General features: G+C 39.8%; 1 protein-coding gene across 1 annotated transcript in view; it reads right to left on the reverse strand.

Moving 5' to 3' along the window:
- Nucleotides 1-7047: 7047 nt before the first annotated feature.
- pcsk6 (proprotein convertase subtilisin/kexin type 6) overlaps nucleotides 7048-26017 on the reverse strand; it is a 64696-nt gene continuing 45726 nt past the window's right edge. The window contains exons 17-21 of the mRNA XM_036585842.1: nucleotides 24668-24755; nucleotides 21696-21799; nucleotides 18419-18548; nucleotides 13162-13274; nucleotides 7048-7713 (exon numbers count right to left, since the gene is read on the reverse strand). Of these exons, the coding sequence (XP_036441735.1) occupies nucleotides 7616-7713; nucleotides 13162-13274; nucleotides 18419-18548; nucleotides 21696-21799; nucleotides 24668-24755 (533 nt within the window). The 3' untranslated portion in view covers nucleotides 7048-7615. The remainder of the gene's footprint in view (nucleotides 7714-13161; nucleotides 13275-18418; nucleotides 18549-21695; nucleotides 21800-24667; nucleotides 24756-26017) is intronic.

Here is a 26017-nt window from a genome sequence, read left to right on the forward strand (position 1 = left end):
AGTACTACTATACTACTATATTGACCCCACACGTGTAATAACTATACTGAGGCCACCAATATATATATATATATATATATATATATATATATATATATATAGAGAGAGAGAGAGAGAGAGAGAGAGAGAGAGAAAGAGAGAGAGAGAGAGAGGCCACTAATTAATGCATTAAGGTCATGAGTTATGAAAAACTTAACTCGTGTATATTACCTTGTGGATAATATAATAATTTGCAGCCTCAATACGGGAATTCATGACTACACCTGAATGTCATCTTAGGGCCTCTGTTGATAAACACACTTAACATATATTTCTTTTCTAGATGTGATAAAATAGTACAATGTATTATATACACAGTGTTAAATTTTCAAAACTAATCAATGCCTTCCCAAGTCCATATATAGGAATTGGGCTGTACAATCATTGATCATCTAACTCGCTTGTCCATCCTGGGTCACAGGGGGAGCTGGAACCTGTCCCAGTGCTCATTGGGCAGAAGGCAGGAAACACCCTGGCCATGTTGCCAATCCATCACAGGGCAGACATACATGCACACATACATACATACATACAAATCCATGGGCCAGCTGTGTTTTTATTTTATTTTTACTTAACATTTTGCCAGGACACCAACTGGCCATTGGTTGTTCAAAATAAGCCACAACTAAAAAATAATTTTAAATAAAAACAAGTTTCTTATAAAACAATAGACTACATCAGCTGCAGATAACTGTTAAACCTCTTTAAATGTACCCAATGTGCAGTAGGTGTTTTTAAAACTGTCTATTCACATGAACTAGACACCTGGCAGTTTTTTTGTTTTGTTTTTGTGGCGCTGTCCCATTGATCGTTGTTGGGGAGTGGGTGGGAGCGCACATTATGTTGGCGTGCATGCTGGGAACTGTAGTGCAGTTATTAAAATAATTTTGCGGGCCGAATAGGATTGTTCCACGGGCCCGACTTGGCCCACAGGCCTTGTGTTTGACACATAGCTTTAGAGGATCCAATGGCATTCGGAGGGAAATGTATGATGAACTTCAGAGGTCTGTTCAGCCCACAGCAGTTTAGCCTCACCCATTCTCATTGAACATATAAGGTGTTTTAGCCTAGACTGCTTTTGGGATGTGGCAGCCAATCATAACAGAGGTCATTTGCATATAACATTAAAGTCACAGTGACAAAAACAGCTTGTTTAATTGTAAGGGATAGGAAAGGTTCATGTAACATGAATTATGGCTGGTGCATTAAAACCACACAAATGTCATGACTGGACTTCAGGGAAAAGAGAAAATACAAGAAAGATGTAGGATACGGGCCTCTTAATGGAGGAAAGCCACTTTAAGGTAAAAACAAGCAGCAAAATAAATGGATAACATGAGCATTCTCACTTACAATCGCAGTAAATAAAACAGCGTGTATAAAGAACACCTATTTCTCCAAATAGAGCAGGGGTGCGAGACTCTGGCCCTCAGCCCTGCAGAGTTTAGCATTCCACCTCATTTAACACTTCTGGTTCATCTCATCAGCTAATGAATAAAGCCTGAGAGTTAGATTCCTGCAGGTCTGTGGCCTCCAGGACACTGAGTTTGATGCCCCCTAATACACAGTGATTGCTGAATGACTGACCGTACTGCTGTACGCAGTATTAGCTTTTTGGTTCACATTTCAGAAAGCCTATGTATTACAAACCGTCATCAAAGTCTGAGCATTCTTTCCCCCCAAGTTACGAAGAAATTCACATTGGCATGCTTTAAAAGGACAGATTTTTCATAATCCCTGATCTGGTGACAAACCAGCCAAGGGTGATGAGAAAAATAAGGCTCTTTAAAGTAAGAGCAGCTTTACTCTTGCAATTAACTGTAATTCTGTGAGCTATTTCATGGTCAATTTCATGGTCTTCCTCTTTAATCAACATGGTTTCAAATTACCCCTGTGGTTAAACTGCACACCACTACATCATAATGTTAAATAGCTAGCCTGGCATTCGGTCATGGCCATATCAATCAAACATAATTCATATCAATTACACAAAATTAGCATTTCATCCATTCTTATGCTTTGAAATGGAAGCTTTTAATAGCACAGTGGTCTACAGCCCTGCTGCCAAACAACTTTGCCCAGTGCAGAGGAAAACCTGGACATTTTTAGGGGCGGCCATTACTTTAAGCCATGACAAGTTCATAAAAAGGCTGGCAGATGGTGCTCAGTATAGCTGAGGTGTGGAGGGATGTTGGTGTGTTACTGCAGGACAATATATTCAGAAAAGTGGCAGCTGGTCAGAAGCCAAGAAAAAAATCAACAGAGATTTATTCTCTAGCAAACAAAAGGCTCAAACAGGCCTCCCAGGCTGATCACCATATAAAAGTCCAATATTTCAAGTCTGGGTGGGGGAAGCAAATTAGACCACGTCTCTATAAATATACAATCTATTCTATAACCCAAAGGAATATCAACATCTTTGCAGGCCGCCTTTTTTCCTCTCTTCTTCAATTCGGCACTTTTTAAGCTCTTTTCTCTCTCTCTCTCTTTCTATCTCTCAAAGGAGCTCCGCCGAATTGTCTCTTTCAAACGTCCTTTTTTTAGTCAGCGGGGATTTGCTGAGGTGGTTCTGCTCTGTTGGGCTTGTTGTCCAGAAATAATGGATTTTTTTTCTCCCTCTGAACAGGGGACCAGCTTATGAGCGCAGAAAGCATAAATACCTTGTGTTGTGCAGAAATGGAAAATACCTCAGGAATAGTAATCAGTGCAGCTTAGTCAGTCAGCGCCCTATTAAGAAGAACTGATATTAAAGGAGTATATCACCGAAAATTGCAAACACTGCTAAAATGAATGAAAGCATTTGGCTATTATGATGCAAATGGTTTAATGAGCCGTGCTAGCTTTCTTTCATCGTTAAGGACTGCAGACATTTTCTTTTGGCGGAACTATTTCTTTAGGCGGAAGTAACAGCAATAAAAAATGAGGATAAGACTGTATGCAGCTATGGCCCTTCCACTATATACAAACAGATGTAACCAGGGCTGCACAAAAAAGGACCAAATTTCATATTGCAATTACAAAATTAAAGCTTACAATACGTTAAAAAGCATTAGTGTACTTGATGTGACATGGGCTGTATCATTTTTGAGTATTTGATGTATTACTTTGTAAGTAATATAGAATTATTAGCGCACAGCATAGTATAAAACACTTCTATCACACTGTGATAATGGATTAATAAATGGTATATAACTTACCTGTTTATAAATGGTATTACCTGTTCATTTAGAGATAAACAGGGTATGTGCAGGTTTTTATAAAGTTGTATTTAGCAAGTTCTACACAAGGGGGAGCCATCAGCACACATTTTCAGGAGCATCACTGAAAGAGAGGAAACCCACACCAGCAGGATCTCTTCCCGTCCCCCAAGTCCCGATGAAGGACTCGAGAGCTTGCAGGAAGGCCTGCCTGAACCCCGAGTGAGAATGAAACCCCATAAGACAGTGGGAAGAGAAGAAGAAGCGGCCTTGCTGTGGAACAGAAGGCAGCGCCCAGGAGGCGGGGCTTTTTCACACCGTCCACCACTTCCTCACGGTTTTCCTTCTCTCCCCCTTCGTCCTCGTTCTGGGTTCAGGACCTGCCTTTTTGCCGGCTCTCGCAGCCACCATCGTGGCACACATGCATATGAAGTAAGTTTATTTAACTCAGTCTAGACTGAAATGCTCAGTAGAGAGCTGACTAGTCTCACACGGCCAAGCGTGATCTTGTAATGACAACGTCTGGGAAAACTTAGGCAACACATGGGTGGGAATGCAGACTTGTTAGGGTGGGAGCAAACTAAAGTGTCAAATTTCTAAACCAATCCAATGCAATTTTTTAATGCGGAGCTCACAGCAGGGGGTGCCAGTGCGCTCGTCAACACTGTACTACAGACAACAAGTCTGTCGGTAGCCCACAGATGTTACCATGGCTGAAAAGTCCCTTAAAAAAACTCCAGTTAGTCATGTAGATGTGTCACGTTTAGAGACCACATTACATGCAGTAAATTAAACATTACCTTTTGCAAAAGAAAAATAGTTCCATTAGGTAACAAAAGTGTTTTGGCAGCTGGCTTGTTTTGCTTGTGTTCTCAACTGTACTATGGAGGTTACAGGAAATCAAGGGGCAGATTTTAGAGGGGACGTACCATAGTTTGTGGTGCATTTTACCAGCACCAAAGGTTTAACCAATTGTCTCCAATCATGTATTCTTGTTACAAGATCACATCTGGACCCAGAAGACCAACATCTAACAGACTACTCCAATAATATTGAAAGCTAGGCTTTAAATGACTCACTTTCTAATAGAATTGATACTGGCAGGCCTAGATGTAGTGAGAAGTCCTGTTCTGAAAGTTCTTTCAGGTGCATAAGTTGCTAATCCTTTACAGAGTCTTTCTTCGTCTTATCTACCCTTTCTTCCTCTTATCCATTCATCTTCCATCTCATCTGCACTACCTTTCTCCGAGCGATCAGACAGCTCTGAGTACTGCATGGCTATGATAACTGTGGCAGCTTGATAACCTAAGGGCCTTTACAGTGGCTGATTGGTGCAGACACATAAAGGTGATGTAACCTCTCTATAGCATCCTCCAGCCGGCCTTTTAGCATGCAGGTCTCGAATTTATCTCCACTGGAAGGGGCTCACCCTGCGCAGGCCAGGAAAAAAACACAGGCCTTTCATAAATTGAACTGAAACTTGCAGCTTGCGGAAAGTTCAAGCAAGAGTTGGTGTGCAAACCATACCATTTTTTAAAAAAACTCAAGCCTCTGCAAGGTTTCTCCTCATCCTCATTTTGGCCTGGATAAGCTTTCTCAGAGCTCTCATGCTCATTGCATCCTATCTGTGATGTTCTGATCTAAAGAGAGATGCGACAGATTCACTACAGTACGGACTTTTTTTTTGTGGTGCTGTCTGATTTCTTTGCTCATCTAGGTCAAAAAACACTAAAGTCATGATGTCTTTCCATGCTGCATAGCTAAACATAGTATCACCTGGTGCAAAGTGACAGATTCCATTAGGCACTGATTGCTGTAATTAAGTCATTTCTCTTCAAGCAGCTTTTCTTTAAAGTCAGAGCGCTTCTACTTGAGTAGTTCCCACCTCTTCATTTAGATCTATATTGCACAGGTCATACTTATCCCAGTCTAATACAGTTCACAGCCTTAAAAGTAAAGGTTCCTAAATGTACAAGACAATTTTATGCGGACTTCTGAAAAGTTCTTCACGTTCATACTTACTCTCATTTAGAAAAATGGTTCTTTAAAGAACCATGCATTGCAAGGTTTAATAACCGGCTGTTCTGAAGCTTTATTACACATTTCTATAACTTAAGAATGGTTTGCATTGAAGTCCCTGTAGTTACTGAATAATAAGATTAGTATGTAATAAGTCTGGGATTTTATGCATTGCTGGGTGAAAAAGGAAGAGCTCTTGGTTTTAACCAGGGATGGTATGGTTACCCATTCAAATTGTAATAAGTCCAAATTTAATAATAATTGTATGTGATTATGTCTTTTTGTGAAGTGACAATGGGAGTAAATTGCCTACTGCTACAGTCTCCCTGGGACAGAAGAGTCTGAACAATAAGCAGTAGTAGTGCTGATGATAACTTCATATAAATTTAAACTGCAGTTCATTTTAGGTGTTAGAAAGAAAAATAAGAGGTTCAATAAAAAGTCTATGGTGAAACTGTGATGCAAATACTTTTACAGTGTCTTAGTACTTTTTACACACTTTCAGTGTATTTAATAAATACAAAATGTGTTGATTACTAAAAACCAAGATAATTTTAATCACTGGTATCATGATTTTCATATTATCTCATCCCTGGTTCCTATAACTGCTGTTTCCCTATGGATGCCATAGTAGCACTTGGCTGTTTTCACTCAGCAAAATACCTACATGGCTGTCAGAGAGCCAGCGCTTATCAGAGCCAAATCGGGAAAAGGTGAAGAGAGGCTGAGCCAATAAGGCAAATCCACTTAGATGGGAATGTTAGAAGAAAGGAGGAATGGGGCTATGAAGAATGAAGAACAGATAACTTGCACTTGGGTACGCTAAGCTGAACCAGACCAAAGAGACAAAGGGGTATTAAATAAAAGAGCCACACCTCTGTGTGGAAAGTGCAAGCTGCAGTTATAAGTCTGACCAAGGGGAGGAGCACCTGGACAAGAACAGACAATATTAATAGCAGGGCCATAAATATCACGTTCCACACATTAGGTTAGTACAGTAACTCATGATGTAACATTTTATTATGTGTTAATTTAAAATCATCCAACCAGACATTCAGGCTGTAAGAATGTGTGGCTTTTGTTGCACATTTTATATCCAAAATTCAACATCTTTCTTCAAATATTATACATTTAAGGTCAAAGTGAAACTGGCCTTCCAAGTGTGACACAGTCTAAATAATTTTTTATATGATCAAACACTGATCTATCATTCTTCAAGAGGCAATGGAGTAGTTGCTATGCGTAAGGTCCAGACTGCGGAGATTGACAAAAACAGCTGTCCAGCCTCATGTGTGTGTGTACTTCATTCTTTCCTCTTTCTTTCATCAATTCCACTTCAGGATGCATCAAAACAACTTGAGCTTACTGTGTCACACTGCTATGCCAGAAGATTCTGGCAGTACATGAGCAAGGGGTCCGTGCTGAGAAACCACAAGGGCGCCAAAATATTTACAAATTCTATGATCCAAGTGTGGGAAATTAACACAAAACTAAGTAAACAATAATTTTAGGGTTCAACACCCAAACTGCCAGGCCATGGACGCAACCTCTGTCGTGAGAAAAGCTGGTCAGTCACTTGGGACATGACGCTCAAACAGTGGACTAGAATCCTTCCAGAGAAGTTCATGATCTCAATGTTTGGCAACACGAGACTTCCGAGAGCTGGAGGACAATTTACAAGCAAAAAATCCAGATCTGAAAGGTCACTGAGAACGTGATGTACTCGACAAGATGGGAGATAATGTTTTGTTCACAGAGGAAGAAAAAGACGTACTGGACATGCTGCTAGACGTACACAAAGACGGTCACCAGTGGCCATAGATGGGTTTATTCTGCCATCCTTACAGAACAAATATTTTAAACATTACATACACGCTCCAAAATGTACAACATCTTCACTATGGCATTAATAAATCATTCTTGATGCTCATCGTTCCTGAAAAAAAATCCAGTCTTACACAGTGTTCTTTTTCACTTGTTGAAATCAATAGTCTTGCATAATTGTTTATCCACTCAGGAGGTCAGTACTGGTAATGTGTCTATCGATTCTCCGAGAATGCTGGTCCTTTAGCTTATTCCCTATAATCACATACAGTTATCCATAGCAGTCTATTTCATAATGATGTCATCTTTGAATAAAAAATAAACAATTTATACATGTACTGTATGAAGTTTATAAAACAGACAACCTTAAAAATATATCTTATGGCAATCAAATAGCACCCTTCCAGGGTTTATCGAAATGAGGAGTTTGTTGTCTTTGAAACCACAGATAAAACTGGTTTAAAATGTACATCAGATAACACAGCCATATAAAAGAGGTGCTTCGTCCTCCACTTCCCTTCCCTCTCCTATTTTACTCATCCTGTCATCAGACAGGTTCTGCAGCAGAACTGGCGGAAGAGTTTCTTCTCACAAAGACGGTTGGACTTGACCATCTCACAGAACACTTCATCCGCTGAGAGATGCAGAGAGAGACAGAGAGACAGAAAGCAAGACAGGGTGTTAGACCAATTCCAGAGCAGCCCCTGGAGTACTCCTGCCCTGCATATTTTAGTGTTTTCCCTAATACTAAACAGACCCACCTGAACCAGGCAAAATCAGGGAAATCAATGACAATAACACTAGTGTTTTACTCAGCTACATGTTGGATTCAGTGTTAAGAAGACTGAGATGACATTAATTTAAAGCGCACATAAATAGTCGGCTTAAGATGATGACATTGGTTGAAAATGATAATTTTTTACCAACAATCTTATGCCTGTTGTCATCTGTGTTACATCCAAGCACAGAACTAGCACACAACTCTGCATCCACTTTTACTGAACAGCTAAACCTGCATTTAGCCACATGCACCCAAAGTGGACGGTAGCAGGGAGGGAAGTTTTACTTCCCTGCAGTGAAAATCCAACCAACAATGAGGATGGTACTGTTGTGGTAGAACCATAAAAATATTTAGTATAATGAACAGAGATGTGAGTGAATATGGATCAGAGCTGATCCAAGCATACCTTGATGAATCCGGTGTTGCCTATATAAGCCTTTCTGATTTATCTTTTTGTTTCTTGTTTTTTGCATTCTACTTACTCCACTGTCCTAGAGGTGATGTAAGCATAAGACAACAAAACAATATCCATAACCTACAGCAGTGAGGGGCCTTTTCAGAAGAGAAGCAGTGTGGAATTAATTACAGTGGAATACAAAAACTTCTATTATTTCCAAGGTCAGTGAATGCACTTACATGCACTTAATAATCCGCTAACTGCAGAAAATCAGATTTTGTCAGTAATCCGATCGACATGTTTATATGCACTTGAGTAATCAGATGGGGAAACTCCAGGTCTACATGAGTCAGGCAGTAGTCAGATTTCTGCTTTGAATTCGGCCAATAAACTCAAAGAAGAAGACGTGACGTAAACATAATGTGCCCCTCAAACTTCATGCTATGGCTTTTTTTTTTAAACATGGTGGCACTTTACCTGAAATTATGAACATACATCATCTAGGAGATGAAGAATATTTAAATCCTTCATTTCGTTGAGAATATAGTTGTTTTCAGCGTCTCTCCAAAAGTGTTTTTGCAGCCATCTCTTATTTCCGGTACAGCTTTTCTGCATATGCGCAGACTGAGAAATCCGAAAGAAATCAGAGTAAGAGTTTATATGCGCTGAGAAATCTGATCACTGAGCTGAAGTCCAGCTCTCTTTATCAGATTTCTTAATCGGATTTCTAGATCGGAGTATGGTGTCTACATGACCATTTGAATAATCAGATAACTGAAGAAATCTGATTATGATCAGATTATTGAGTATGCGTAAACGCACCCAGTGTTTGAACTGTGTCTGAGATTTTCTTCAAGGGCTAAAAAATCAGGACATCCCTGATAACAAACCTAGATAATTGTACTGGTGAATGTTCAAAACTATTATGTTAAGTCACCCCCTATATCCCCTTTCCCCCTCCCTTCAACTTGGGTAAGATCAAAATGTGCAGAGCAGGGGAACAGTAATGGGGTGGGATATAAACCATAGGCATTTAACGGTTACAGCATGAAATGTCCTCTTCTTATTCTACACTCATACACTGCTATCTTTTAATGACAGAATGTTTTCTGTTACTTTTAACACAACCAGTGTGTTATCTTGTTTAACATAGTCAGTGTGCTCAGATATTATACACAAACGTGTTCTAGTTACACAGCCTGTGTCAGAGATATGCTCTGCTGTTATGGCCCTATAGTGAATGTGTTAAAATATGGATAACACAAAAGAAAAATCGTTCCTCCAGTCTCACAGAGCTTCCTCCTGCCTGAGACATTAAAAAGGAGGATTTCAAATGTGTTTTTGAAACAGCAGCTTGGCCTTCAGTTTAGACTTTTTAGGTCTCTCCACATTCAAAGATAAAGGAGTCTGGTCTTGTATGACTGGAAAAAACTGCCAGGCATTGTTGCCAAGATGGCCGCAGAGTCGGCAGATTTTCCTATAAGGACTTTGTTCCTACCCACAGTCTCACTCCCCTATGCCTGTGTTCCACTCCACTCTGAAAGACCTTTCTTCATTTGCCCTTTATCCACCACACTCTCTTTCCTCTCTTCACTGGGTCAGCGTTCAGGCCCCAGGCCTGGGCCAGGCCATTGGCAGTGTTATGCAAGCCTGGATAAAAGAGAGTTTTGGGGCCATGTGGGGCAGTGTTTACTCATAGCAACATTGTTGTTACCCTGCCAAAGCCGGCCAGCGATGGTAGACTGCAGCTGCAGAGCCAGCTCACTACCTCTCGCACTTGCACCCATCCAAATTCCTACATCCTGCTCACTTGTTCTTGCTTTCAGTCTCTCTCAATCTGTCTCTCTCTTCCTCTCTCAATCCTATATTCATACTCTAATTCTTCAGCGTTCTGCTCTCTCTCCAATGAATTCTCTCACTTAGTTTCTTTGGGTTTCCCTCCTTCCTTCATTTCTTTTCCTTTGTACTTCTCTATTTCTGTCACTCTCTTTCATTCACTTCTTTTGTTCGCTTCTCTCTCCTTTTCTGTCTCTCATTCTCTTCCTCTCTAATGAATAGTTCTGGGAGCCAAAGCCTTTGCGGGCCCAGCTGAGACTTGCTGCAACTAACTTTGTTAGGGAGGATTTAAAACCTGAGAGGGCTCTAAAAGTTCTCCAGTAAAGGAGCCTCAAACAAAGCTGTAAAAGTGAAGTGTCAAAGCACTGCATGACACTGCAGCTCCCCTGTGCTGAACCCATCAAGCTCTCCTTGCTCAACTCCGTGCTCACAAAAAGCCTCCCTGCCTGCCTTACAGATTCGACAAACAACTTCTCCACATGGCATCTATGGCAGTAAATTCAAAGCCCAACTTGTACATTGCATGAAAGACCTGCAGTGCTAATCAGTCCTATAAATGAATGACAGAGTCATGATGTACCATTTTAGTGAGTGTGAAAGTCATCCTTTACATCAGGACAAATATAAAAGTCATGATTTAAAGGCCTCAGCAATTATTTTTACAATAAAATATTTCAATCTTTTATTTTGTATAATTTATTTAGTTTGTAAATATAATTCACTTCCCAGTTCATACAGTCTATACATGGAAAACTATAATACTATAACTATAAAACTATATAAACTATAATAACAGCCCATTTTGAAGTGCTTGTGCGGTGTCAAAAAACAAACAAACCCATTTACATGTACCTGCCTATTTAGCCTACAGAAGATTAGCCCTGCCCATTTACATAGAAGTTAAAGGATGTTTCAGACTGGACTGCTTTTTGATTGGCAGCCAATCAGGACAGAGGTCATTTATGTATGACAGTCTTAATGGCACAGCAACAAAAACAGTCTGTTTAGGGATAAAGAGAGGTTGGAAAGTGGTCGTGTAAAAAGAAATTCCAACAATCATCAGTGGACCTCAGGGAATAGAAACAACTGCATGACACAAGAAAAAATTACATAGGTATAGCATAAGTTATATCTAGAACACTGCAAGAGTATTCAGGGGGGAGGGGGGGGTCGCTGTGTCAATGAAATATCTTCAAGACAGGGCGTGTGCAACATAGCGAGAAAGCCCTGTTTAGCAACGACTCCACAGACTTCAGGTCGCATAGCAACGATGCGTTATTCGCATTTATAAGCAGCGCAGTTGCTTATAAGCAAACTGAAGTCAGTTTCTCTTTTGAATTGTCCGGTTCCGTGGAACGGAAAAATTCGAACAAGAAGCTGGAGAATGAGAAGCGACTTCAGCCTCGTAAAACAGTCGAACGCTGAGACATTTTACAATAAGCTGCTCTACTTTTGAAGAAAAGTTTTCTGTCGGAGATGGGAGGAAAGTGGCTAAAGCTTAAAGCAGAGTAGAGTAAATCTGCGCTCTCGTTTATATTGTTCAGTCTATACTAGGACATCAGCACATACTGAGACATACTGGACATTAAATGTTGTGGCTTCCAAGGTGGTTTGATTTTTGTTGAAAGGTCAAAATGGCTCTTCTTATCATTTGTGTTGTGACTCCTGACCTAACCTGGCTTTTAATGCAGGGTGCATAAAGAGGGTGCTGGTCAGATTTCTCGCTCATCCAGTTGTGTTTTTGTTATGTGCCACTACAGACTGTCCGAGCGCTGCACTTCCACACTTCCGAGTTCCACCTTTTGCGTTCCGTCAACGTTACGTTATAAATTAAATATTTAGAAAATCGATTTTTGACGTTTGTGAATCAATTCAGAATTGTTTACGTCCGCATCGCAATGCATCTAAGAATCGATTTTTTCCCGCACCCCTATTCCTTACCCTATTTCCTTTCCAGCTAACTGTAGTGAGAGAGGGGTTTCTGTTGGAGAGTTCCACACATAATGCATTCCTCAGTGCAGGTGAAAAAGACTGAATGAGACACAAATCAGTACTGTGGTCAGCCCAGTGTGGACTACAGCTGCTTTTAATGATTCTATAATTGATTGATCTAACAAGTATTATTTCATGAATTGAACCACTATACAACTTCCTCTTGCTTTGCCCATCACAACGCCACCATTATTTTTATTATCCAGTGAAACAGTAATGAACATATCACCCTCTACAGCAATGTACTGCAATGTGTATCATATGAACATTACAGAGCAGAGATCTTCAAATACGGACCTTAAATCCACTTTCTGGTAATGTATTGCGGAATGATTAGTAGTTAATGGAATTATTGGTGTAGTTTATTGGCCATTAAAACCATATTCACCCATGTTAAGTTTTACAAAAGGAGTTCCAGTGATGTAATTTGTAAAGGTTTTGATTGGCTGATTTGAAAAGGATTAAGTACCAGTGTAATTTCCCAAAATTCCCCCAAAAATCCCAGATCGAAAAGTAATAGTCTGGACAGTCACATGAGTGTTAAGATGAAAATGAAACGGGTTCAAACAAGCAATTTAATAGCAGATAGAATAGCAATAGGCTAGTAAAGTGGACTTATTCAGCCTAACAAATGCCACCCAATGGGACAGAAATCACACTTCTTCTTCTAATTAGACTTCTAAACTTTTGTAGACCTGTTTAGTAGTCCTGTTTGAACCTCAGGACAATGCACATCTTACAATTTTTGTTTTGTTCAAGGTTGTTTTGAACAGGACTACTATTACTGGGGAGCTCTGGGTCTGATCAATTATAGAAAGCAATTCGCTCTGGAATTATTACTGGATAAATACACTAATTTCATCTGTATTCACTCAGCAACTCCTCAGTTAAAATGAACCCAGCTCAAATAGCTAGTGTCACACCTACCAGTGATTACGAAATTCAGGACTGAAACTGAATTCAAGGTCCACTGGTTTAGAGCACAACAAAGTGTTTTTGCTTTTAAGTATCATTAACGTGTCAAAATCTTTCCATAATAGGCCTCCTCAACAGCTGCAGGCCTAGTTTGGACGTACCATTGTTACAGGTGGCGTTGATGATGCAGGTGCCGCTGACCAGGTTGTATCCATCCCTACACTGTGTGCAGCTTGTTCCAGGGCCTTTGCAGCTTAGACAGTTCTCTTCACATCTGGAAATGGCAGAACACAAAACACACATGCACACGCGCACACACGCATACACACGCATACACACACACTCAGCATGTGTAAAATACCACATATTATCATATGAGCCTCCAGTTTTTTTAACAAGCTCAAACAAGTGAAGTTTTGGGAAACGAAAATGACAGGCTGTAACTTCCCGTTTTTGTATGGATGAAGGAAGCAAGGCAACAAAACTGGCGCATCATGCCATGAATATTTATGAGGGCATCCGGCCATCCGGGCCTGGTGCACTGAACCGGGCCGTTCCACTGAGTGTCAGCGCTCGGCATGACAGACACATATGCACACACCCACACATCCAAAGCCAGTGAGAGGAGGGAAATCATAAGATGAGAATAAGCTTGAAGCACATCTGGGATTGAGAGCACTGAGTTGAATGTGGTGGTGTGAGACAGTCTCTTGCCATGCAGAATGATAATTTAAAGGAATGCTTAAAGCCTTTGATACACCACACAACTTTGAAAGTCCTAACAGATTATAAAAAGACTGATTTTTGCAGTATTTTTGCAAGTAAAATACTGCTGATCACCACAACTTAGCATTACACACTACATAAGTTGTATATTATTGCTAAACTGAATTCACTGATTGAATACACATACACTCCCTTTCCCAGTGTTGGGGTAGTTAAACAAAATGCAATCCAATGTAATCCAAATTTTTAATTCCATCTCTCAAAATGCAATAGGATTGCTTTACTGATTAATTCCTGAAAAAGTAATTTATTTACTCTACATCTACATTACTTTATAAAACTCAATCAAATCGGTACCAGCTGGAAACAAGTACAAAGGGAAAACCAAGTAGTCCCTTCAGTACTTTATTTAGAAAGATACTGCTAGTCATAGTAAACATCATTTAAAAGACCTGTCACTACCACTGCCTTTGAACAAAACACAGCCAGTTATGCTTGATTAAAATTATGAATGGCTGATGCTGTTTGAGAACCTGGCCACTAGGAACAGTTCAAAAAATGCGGCCTCAAAATCGAAAGCTTACAGAGCTGTTTTCTGAATGAAGGCTGGTCTGTTTAGATGAGGTTCTCTCTTCTTTAGCACAGGGATCTTTATCCATCAGTTCCTCATAAGTGTGATTAGATGATTCAACAGATTTTCTGCAGAGCTTATGCCGCTCCCACGCTCACATTCACAATTAAAGTCTCACATTCAGTGTCATAGCTAGCACAGGCATGTGCAAATTGCATACAAGAACAGACAAAATTAATGTTGTTCTGTTAGACATATGAGTGACGCAAGTAAAGAAATTCTTATGAAGTCAGTACCTGGGGTGTGATTACAATAATTTTTACTGTAATGTGTTGCAGGAAAAAGTAATCGCATTTACTGTACTTTGTACCTCATTACCCCAACACAGGCCTTTACCAGGAGACGCAGATAGCAAAATGAAAGTGGAGATATAGAAGCTAGCTCCTGCTGTTGTTTTGCACTGACTCCATAAATAACAAACACGTAAAACATTTCTAGATGATGTTATGGATGTGAGATGTGATCAGCTGTAGTAATAATTTTTAGTTATGTTGTACAGGCACTCAATCGCACACCTGCCATGAACACAGTACATTAAAAAGCTTTGCTACATGTGAATGTGTGTTCATGTTTATCTTTATGTGCCAAATTCTAACAGTATCAAAGTCTTTACAAATAATGTCACAGTTTCTACAAGAGACAAAATACAAGCAATTTCTAATCACTGTCATGCCTCCAAGAACCTCTACATTAAAGGTTTGATACCACTTGAAAACAAAACGTTTTACTCAACATGCAGAATACAGCAAAACAACAGAAGCGCAAAGGAAAGTCCTTATTAGCACGCATGTAGCTACAGTTTTGAAATGACTGAAAGATTCAAAATGGCAGTGCTTAAGTGCAAAGTATAACCAAGAAAATGTACAAAAAGACATCAATTGCCTTGAATGACCAACCACTTTCTGCTGTCAAGGATGTTGGTTTTCACTGCACATACTGTAGCCTACGTACTGTAATCATACAATCATCACTGTCCGTTCTTTTTTCGATTGTTACTTTCAGTTTTTGGCATTTGAACATGTTCATGGATGCCGGATGCTGCAGGTTCTATCTTAAGCCAACCTCAAAATTGCATGCTCTTAGAACAATTATGACTTACAAAGCGGAGAACATATAATGACTTTTAGAGTTAGAATTCAATCTGATGGCTCAGTATGAGCTCAGGAAAAAGTTACCTTAAAGTACCTTCTTTTTGTTTTATTTTTCCTTCACATGCCGTGATCTGACAACACTGAATATTAACTCTGAATATCAATTCTGATAACTCAGTCATATCTCATTTATTCAAGCCTCAGAAATAACATGGCCACATGACAAACAAAAGTGTTCCATAAGAAGAACAGGGTGACTTTTAGACACAAAAGTGTCCAAAAAGACAAAGGGCAGTGACTGGATCATATTTTTCCTAACCATTTCCTATTTCCTATTCTAGCAGTTGTGATGCCTGTATAGATGTGTGATAATTGCACTGCTACACTTGCCATGTTCCTGTCACCTTTTAAAGCAGGGGTGCCCAATCTTACCTGCAAAGGTCCAGTGTGGCTGCTCATCCCAACAAAACAGGAGCTCACACGATCAATGAGTCGACTGTAGACTGACCAATTCATTAAACAAGTAGAATCAGTTGTGCTCCTGCAGCCACACCAGCCCTTGGTGGATAAAACCAGACAGCCCTGTTTTGAGGAGTCTGAACTTCAGAGAGGCTCAAGCACCATATCGAACGAATCAGCAGCAGGAAATAAAACTTCACACAGACGACTATGGCACTTCCATTAACAAATGCTCTCTGCTTATGACCTTGGGGAATGGCCGCACCTTTTACAGTGTGTGTTTGTCACTCTCGCAGTAGTACATGGTTTTTAACTAATGCCCTGTGCCCTGAACATTCTTCCTCAGGGTCAAACTTTACCTCTATTTTACGGCTGTCTGCTCTTGTCACCTTTACCTCCTTCCAGTCACACACATACAAATACACAGGCACACAACCATATATATACCAGCTAACCTTTCCATTCCTTCAGAGGAGAATCCATTCGCCATCCATGACCTTCTTTAAAAGGAACTATTTGCTTTGGACAGCTTTCATAAAGCAAGAGGCACCTGATTTATTAGCCACAGTGCACAGGCAGCTATAGTGACCCATTACAGAGATCTAAAACAGGGTGATAGTGCTGTAAATTCACCCCTGCTGCAGGCGGTAAGAGATTTGCACTGGTTCACACTGCTTCTCTCAGATTGCACAGCAAACCCTTGATTTATTGACAATTATGGAGATGAAGAAGGGAAAATATACTGTAACATATGAACTGTAACACATGACATATAAAACATGATCATCAAGCCAAACATTGTTAAGGCAAAATAGAATCTATCAATATAGCCTGCTCAGCTGTAAAGGGACACTGATCAAAATGAAAAAAATTAACTAGCTGCTAAACCAGTTGTAAACACGCATATTCGCCTCCAGTGCCGTAACTAGGAACAAATACAGTCTAATGTACCTTCTGATTTCTTAATAATGTTAGCTACATGATACTATGCCATCAATGTGTTGGTTAACAGTGAACTTTCTCATGCTGGCTGTAGTATGTTATGTGTAGGTAACAGAGTACAACTTTAATTTCTCATCCAAGAGCAGTCCAAACAAATATGAAATACAGGGTTTGCATTTTACAATCCTAATGTGTTAACTGCGCTCATAAACTCATTAGCTAGCTACATTTTTACCATAGCGATGTTCTATGTTAGCCTATAGCATGTGTGCTGCATCTGGATCTCTGGGTAGTGTAGCATCTCGTACAGAGATGAACAGAGTGGGAAGTAAAGTCTAGCAGCGGATAGCAGCGATTGCTAAGCAGTTATTGGAGGGTTGAGGACATTAACACAGAGCTTGGTAAATTTGATTGGAAATAATACAGTGACAGTGCTCAAAGAAAACGAATCAAATTTCATAATAATGAAAAATGCGGCATAATAAATATTTGGTCCCCATTTAGGTAGGTCTGTGACACTGCAGCTGCAGCCCTGACCATGTTATCACAGGGGAGCTATTTCTATATTTAATCTCATGAATGGAGAAAAGGAAAAAAACACCATCCTTCTGAAACTACCGAGAACCGGACCTCGATGCCCTCATAGCTTGTTACAGCTATGTTCGCCTTTGAAAAACAACAAGCACTTTTGGGTAGATATTTGATGCTAGGCTGTCTGAAATGTGTTTTTGTATGCAGAAGGAAGCCAGATAGCTAATGTTACTGCTAGGAAGCTGAATATCACATCTGTATTTATTTTTCGCTACATTAGTGGCTATGCTAGCAATCAGGATTTCTTTATCACTGTGGGGAAGACTCCCAACGTTTGTGTGATGTATTTGTATGATGCATGATGTATTGTATTCAGAGAACACTGATGAATAAATTTCATTTTGCAAAGGTCCTTCTCCTATGGTGTCCAAGCAGTGAGAAAATGGGCTATGGGCCATGTTGCATCATGAAAGTGCCAAGACTCACTCATGCCGGATTCAGTTATTCTCTCTCCTCTGTCTCTCTATTTTGTTTTCACTGTTTGTATGTCTCCCCTTTAACATTGCCTCTCTCTGAGTTTTTTTTTAATTAAGTGTATGATCTCAGCAGCCAGCACACACCTCTAACTAGGCACAGATGTCCAGAGAGATGGTTTCTTGGAGACCTAAGTACAAGAACTTGCACGAAATGACATCAGCATGGCAACCTGGATTGAATTTGTGTCCGACAAGTCAAATACTCCTAGAATACATCTCAGAGCAATATTAAGGGGTTTTAATGAGCATCCAATTTCAGTGACCTCCAATTAAATACGTTTGGTGCGAATAAAACCTTAAACACATCTTCAACAGTTCCAAATGCAGCACTTAAGAATTTAGCTATTGTTCTAAACTGATCGCCATAACAGGTTCATAACCACAAGAGTTTCTTGCTTAAACCAAACCACATTTTCAGGCTATGAGAATTGCCAACAATTAGATAACAATCTACAGTATGTTATTGCTATTGTAAACTGATGCTGAAAGCCATGAGACTCACTTGCGGCACATCCTCTGTGAGGACCCTGCTCCTTCGCCCTCGTAGTGTCCAGAGGAGCATTTCTGCACGCAATGCCACTCCTGCTGCAGGAAGTCCTGTGTGCATTGAATGCACTCCTCCATGCCAGGCCCTACAAAAAAAAGGCACAGTTTACACTGGAAAGTGGATTTTACTTGTAGTAGTCTTCAAAAATCTTAAATTCTGTTTTAGTCTAAACATTAATGGGTTTCAAAACAGCATAGCACTGAGTGATATCTGAGTGATCACCTATATTTCAAAATACGTAAAAACTAGCTTTGTCAAACAACAAAAAAATGAATCACAATTTATCAGATTATGTTGTTTATTGTGCTTGATCATATTTGTCTGATTTGTTCAACCTTCACTTTGAAGAAAGATTTTTTCCATTTAAACAGTAGTGCAAATTGTTATAGCTATGTGAACAGACAAATAAACCCAGAAAGTATTTATTACAATATTTACTACAATAATTTCATAGCACTATTTCCATTGGTTGAACACAAGGTTCACATGAACCTGAACATGACAAGTGAATTCCATAGAGTTAACACAGTTTCTAATATTTAGCACAGATGGCCAGTGAGTGCAACAGTGGCTGCATGTTCCAACCAACGGGTGTATATATCAAGGTTTCAGCACTTCCGCAATTATAGCCTCAAGCTCTTGTTCGCATTCATGCAGCTTATGGATTCTTGTTAAAGTGGAGGCTTTTGAGGGAAACTGGAGCTTTTTCCACTTTGCTGTTGCTTTTGTTAGTTTGCTGGTCGATTAATCCATGAGTTCCTGCGAGCACTGTCCAGCGTAGTCTGCTGAAGCCCTTGAAGGTATCACTGTAAAAACTTTTAAAAAGCTTTATTTGAATGAGAGGGCTACAACTGCAGTTTCTATCAAAGCCACATACAACACTTGAGCAGCTCGGCTTCAGTCTGCACTACTATGGATGGTCTAAAGGGTCACACAAGGACAATACATTAATGTTAAAAAAAATAGTAGTGTTAATAATTTATTGTGTTAACACACTTGGACAGCCCTAATAAAACCTAATAAACAATAAGCTTTCATCCTGGAAATGTGGTCTATTTGATGATTACAATACTACGCAGTCTTTTCTTATATTTTATGAGAAAAGCAGAATAGGACAGAAGAAGTAATTCTTTTACAATAGAGTACCAGCACACACAGTCAATAAGCTTCACTTTCTTTTTTTTAATGCTAACTTAAACATCATCTGGTACAGTTATACAGGGTGATTCAAAAAGATTCATCTAATTTCAAAATGATTTATTTCACTTGTAAATCATTACAGAACAATGCAGTAAATTGTAAATGGTTTAAGTGAGCATAAAGTTTATTATGTAATTTTACAAGTGCTCAATATGAAACTCCTACAGTTGTACGGTCAACATCAACGTCATAGTCAAATTCATCCCATACTCCATTGAGCATGTCGGGTGTCACTGTACTCACGGCTCTTTCAATGCGATTTCAGAGATCATCCAGTGTTGTGGAACCAATGACAAATGCTCTGAGCTGTTGGAGGTTCACTGCCGACGAAAATCACGTTGCACAGTTATGACGGATTCACTCTAATTGACGTAGAGAACGCAAATCGCTTTCTGCTCAGGGGTCGTCATCTCCTCTTAGTCTGAAGGGAGCCATCTTCCGGTAACAGTCAGAAACTCTATGACCCCCTCTTTCAATCGGTATGTGATCGGTTCCTAGGCGCCTCACGGTTGTAAAAATATGGCGCCTTGAATTTGGATGAATCTTTTTGAATCACCCTGTATTATGATTCATATTTGGAAAACGCTGTGGGCATAAGACATTGTATAAGAATCCTGGGAATCATTAACTTCAAATTTATAAAGCTGCCTTATCAATTATCTCTTAATTTAATGAAAGGGCAAAATACACAAATAAGAATGGGGCATTCTGAAAACTAGGGGTAGATTACAAGAGAAATACAGAGTCACAAAGCCCTCATAACCACAACAGTAAAACCTCTTTCCAAATTACACAGCCTCACATGCACACATCTGCCAAAAAAGAGTCTAAGACAACCCTCCCTCTGCAATCCTAGCCGGTGATGCAGGAAAGAGCTCTGGCTGAACTAATTAAGCCATACACTCACAGAATGTCATCTCATGGGATATACACACACGGATCTGGTTTAATCTGTCAGTCCTCAGAGCTGCAGGTCAATAACATCATCCATGTGTAATGCATGGACTCGGAGAACGAAATGCCTTGTGTTCCTCTGATTCTCCAGGGCAGGTGAGCGCAATGACTTAAGCTAATTAGCTGGGCTGAGATGGCGACGTGGGTCTCGGGACTGGTGGTGTCACAGCCACACAATCAAAGCTGTTTGTTTGGAACTGTTCAGCCCCTTCTAACAGCTTCATCACTATCATGAAAGAAGGAGCTACAGTTCCTTTTCGCTATGATGGCAAACAGCATTAATTGCAGCAGATTTTCACTATTTAAGAAATTGGGCCTAGATTATTTATACTGCATAGTGTCTCATTCTTATGATCATGTTCAAAGTATTGAAAGAATCCAGTGTCATCTGCACCACCTTAACTCACTGCTTCTCTACTTATTCATTATCAGTTATATTTTTATCATTTTATAAAAAAAATTCTTTATATAATGAGTATGTGATTAATTCAAAGTCAGCGATCCATTACTCAACATAGCCAAAGCACAGTTGCTATGCGACAGATGCAATGCTGAACACCCTTCTCTAACAAGCTCACTAACAACAAGATAGGTAATCTGAATGCTGGCAAGGTAAATTTGGTCCCTCAATTTATTCACAGTAGTGATTGGCAGATATCAGTCAGATACTTTTGTCGACGTTTATGTCACCTAGACACAGCAATGGCACTTTAGGCATCATTAAGCTTGTGGAAAAAGAGCATATCGCAGGTAGGCTGTGTAGCTTGTGCTGCTCAGACAGCGTTGTGCCAATTACCATGCCTAATTTAAAACACATTACTTCAGCAAGCTGTTCATTAGAGTTGAGCAAACTTTTAGAAATTCTTTCAGAACTGCAGAGCACAGACAGCACACTACACATTTTCTGACTATTGCTAATGTGTATTTCAGAGCCACGACTCCAATTAACAGCATACTATAGGGTATTGTACGGAACACAGTATATAGAACTGGAAATATCCAGTTTGTAGAAAAGGACACAAGACAAGAGAATACAACATAACAGAAAAGAACAGAGCAGAAGTGAAGGTAAAAGAACCTGTGCAAGTGGAGCAGGAGATGTGGCAGGGGCTGCACTTCATTTCCTCCAGGTTAAAAAAGGTTCCGTTGGCACACTCTGGAACGCAGGTCATTCCTGCTAAGCTACAGCAAGACAAATAGAGAGAGAGAGAGAACAAGATGGAATGGGGCTTTTTCTTAGGGCTCGAGTCACTGTTTTAGGATGGTGGTAATCTAAATGACCACTGCCTGCTGCAGCCGAGGCTTTGTGGGTCAGTGGTTGAAAATGAGAAGCCAAACAAAATCTGAGCTGCGTGAACATGTTCTCATGTTCCTGTCCTTCCACAGAACTCACCGTGAGGAGAGCTGGATCTGAAGCTCAAACAATCCTAAAGGCTCCACAAACTACTTTACTGTTGCAAACTAGAACTTCTGAACCAGGCAGATAAAGTGCTATAGGTTCTTGGAGAGCTCATGACGTAAGGCATGTGAAGATTTGCCCTCCACGGCTGAAGCTGCCAGACAGTGTAGACTGCAGAAAAGACAGCATATGTAAAGAGGACCAGTATGCTAGACATTGTTAGCCACCACACTTAAGCTCAACTTAAGGTCATGACCATTTAGAATCTACTGGATATAAACAGTGTTTTTACACAAACACACCCCAAAACAGAAATTACAGAACACCAGAGAAAATACAGTAAACTAGTTTCATATAATTAACAGTCATTGCTTGCATTGCATTCTTGCCACATGGCTCTTTGTGACGAGGCAGTTTTCCACAGGACACAAAATCAGATCTAGAATGCAATATCCATAAGAGACAGCTCTTTTTCAAGCACTTTGAAGGAATACTTCGCCCACATTTACTGTCTTGGCTAACAATGAATGCAAGGTAGTGGAACATAATCTGCACGATATCATTTCACATAACCGACTATAGCAGTCGCTCATTATCAGCCATATTCATTTTAAAGCATTTTATAGGAATATTTCATCCAAAACTGCTATCATGGATAACAGTAAATGCCAGTTAGTTGGGAGCAGTTAGCATGGCCTTCTTCGCACGCTGACACTAGCAATTTTAATTGTTACAAATGTTAGTTTTTGAGGTGAAGTATTCCCTTAAAAGAACTTGGGCTCAACTTAGTCCATATGACCATTCAAACAAGATATCAGGACGAGTTGAATGCTGAACAAAAAATGTAGGGCTGGCCCGAACAGTATTTCACAGGCTTCAAATACTCACTGATATTTCTGAACAAATACTCAAAACATTCTTAAAAACACTCTTAAAAAACAATAATACTAGACAATAAAGAAGTATTTTGTAAAAATGTAGTGTTTGTTTATTTTTTTATTTTTATTTTTTGGATTTTAACCCAATTTTCTCCCCAATTTAGTCGTCGCCAATTCCACCCGCTAGTTAGGACTCCCCCAATCACACGATGCTATCAACGCTAGGAGGGCGAAGGCCAACACAGGCTTCCTCCGAGACCTGTGAAGCCAACCACCACTTCTTTTCGAACCGCCGCTCATGCAACGTCATTGGACATCTGAACGCGCTCGGAGGAAAGCGCCAACCGCCAGTTATGTTACGTCAGCTAACAGACGCCTGCGCTGACTAGCATCGCGTTGGGTGATGGGGGGAGAAGGAGGGGCCATCCTACCCACCCAGAGAGCGAGGCCAATTGTGCTCTCTTGGACTCCCGGCTACGGATGGATGTAGCATCACCAGGGATCGAACTCGCGATCTTCTAATGATAGGGCCAACGCGTTGACGGCTGCACCACTCGGGAGCCCAAAATGTAGTGTTCGTTTAAAACTCTATATTTTAAACTAGGATAATTTTAAAACATAGTGTTTTAAACACTAATAATAGGTGACACTTTTTTTTTTGAGTGGTAATTTTAGATGAAACAAACACTCAACGGACTCTCAGTAACATGTCAAACACATATGAGGGTTAGGATTAGGTTTTGGGTTGAGGTTAGGGTTAAGATCAGGATTAGGGCCAGGGTGAGGGTTAGGTTTTAGGTAAGGTTGGGTAAGGTTAGTTTTGCGTAATGGAAGTAACATATTAACAATACATCTACTTAATGTAAGTAATATATCAACAGAACATCTACAAGACATTTACGTCAATGTATTCAGATACTTCACTGCAGCTACTTTACTGATATGTTGTTAATGTGTTACTGATAATCTGTTAAGAGTTTATTAATCATCTACAAAGGACCACTCCAAATAAAGTGTTACCAATAATTATTTATAATAATTAACTAAAATGTAACGAACTTGTTTGTGTGGTAGTTGCAGGGCAGCACCTCAGCTGTACTAGTGGTGTGTGAGGGCTACTCCTTTCTGATAGAGTGGTTAAAACTTATGATTGTGATTTTGTAAAAACAAACAGATCTGCTGTTGGTGCTGTCAGCTTTTAAACCTGTTGTAAAACTATTTAATTAGAGAAGGGAAAAAAAAATATTCCAGCCTAAAGTAATTTACACAAAGGAGCTGAGTCAGAGGCAGCATGGATTGGACACATGGTGGTACGTGGATCAAGAATCACTATATTTACATATTTAAGATGATTCATCAAACTTGTCGTGCTTCCACGTCCTGAGGCATCTTCGCTCTTTTAGCTTAAACAGCATGTGGAAAGTAGTGCAGTTTGTTGCACTCTGAGCTGAGGTGATGTCTGGCATAAGTTTATGATGCATTTAACTAAATCAGCTACAGTTTATTTATTTTTAACATGTTTATTTGTAAATGACTCTTCAGTTTCAAAACAGGTTTATTTAATTTTTAACATTTTCCACATATTACCAATAACTGAACATTTTAAATGCCTTTGTTGATGGAAGTTATTATAGTTTAGGTTTTTGTGGCTTACAAAAGACAAATCTTCCGATTACTAAACAAAGAAATTATGCCAATGTAACAAACAAATACCCAAGTCTTTTTAATTATTCAGGCCAACCATTCATGAACTTAGTTGGTGATTTGTCTTACCTGAAGCCTTCATTGCAGGCTGTACATCTGTCAGAATCTCGCAGGCATTTCATACAGTTCTCATGACACTTCACACAATGTTTCTGAACTGAAAGCAGACAGAAGGACAGTGAGAAAGACAGAAGACCATAGAGAGAAGGAGACACAGAGACAGAGTGAAAGGGGTGAAAAATCAGCCAGGTTTTATATCATCTCAAATTTCACACTGTAGACTCAGTAAACTCTTGGGAATCTGGATGCAATGACATAGTTCGTCAGAAGTGGAAATTGCACCCATTCAAACACTTGCTGAACTCGTTCCATCAACATCTGCCTGATACACATGGCTATGTGTGTGCGCTTAGCAGCTGCAGCCAACATGAGCAAACAACGATAAAGCAAGTCAGGCTATTCGCTGCCTCCCACTCTGCGTCAGAGCACACAAATGAAAGATGTCCAGTCAACATGCTGATTTGTAGTGACAACAAGGCTAAACATCAGTCAACAACCCAAAAAAGAGCCTATCTCCGTCACATATACATATGCACAATGAAACAGAATGATCTAAAAGGCTCCAGATGTGTGCGTGTGCGCCTGTGCAAGTATGCAAGACATTTTCTTTCTCTCGACCTCCAGCGACAGTTTAGCTCAGCTCACTTTGACACAGATGGTGTGCGTTCGAGACAACAGTGTTTGATGGCTCAAGAACTGGTTAATAAATATCTACCATAAACAACTCAAGCTCTAAATCTGCCTGCCAGCATCACAAAAGTTCTTGGAGCTGCAACGTATAGAAGGAGAAAGGCTGAAAAAGAGACATGTGGAGCTTATCCTACTAAACTATACATATTACAAGAGACATACAGTGCCTTTGAGCCACGTTCTTTCTGTACCCTCTTCAATACTAATGTACGTCATCACAAACATAACGCTAGCTGTAAGTTCACATCTGTACTGTCGCACTAAATGACCGATATTAAAAATGAAGAAAATGTCTAAAAATTTTTAAAACAGATGGAGATGTTTTCTACAATATCTACAATGGTGTGATTTGAAACACTGAAGCCTCAACAACTAAACATAATATGAAATTTTTCAGCATGTTGAGTGTCCCTTGCTTTTATTACAGTGTCCATTCTTTTTAGGAGACTTCCAACCCTTCAAAGTTCAGTCTTAGAAGTTGGTTGCATTTTCTGTTTTTTACGATAAATCCCAAATACCTACAGTGATGTTGAGGACTGGACTTTGTGGTGGCTAGTCCATTGTTCAGGGAACACAAGTAGCTTCTTTCTTTTTTTTTCTTTTTTGTCTATTCCTTTCTCAGTAACAACTTCTTAACAGCTACACATCCTTTTAGACCCATAGTGTTGA

The sequence above is a fragment of the Colossoma macropomum genome, unplaced genomic scaffold, assembly GCF_904425465.1.
Source record: "Colossoma macropomum unplaced genomic scaffold, Colossoma_macropomum, whole genome shotgun sequence".
NCBI classification, from domain to species: domain Eukaryota; kingdom Metazoa; phylum Chordata; class Actinopteri; order Characiformes; family Serrasalmidae; genus Colossoma; species Colossoma macropomum.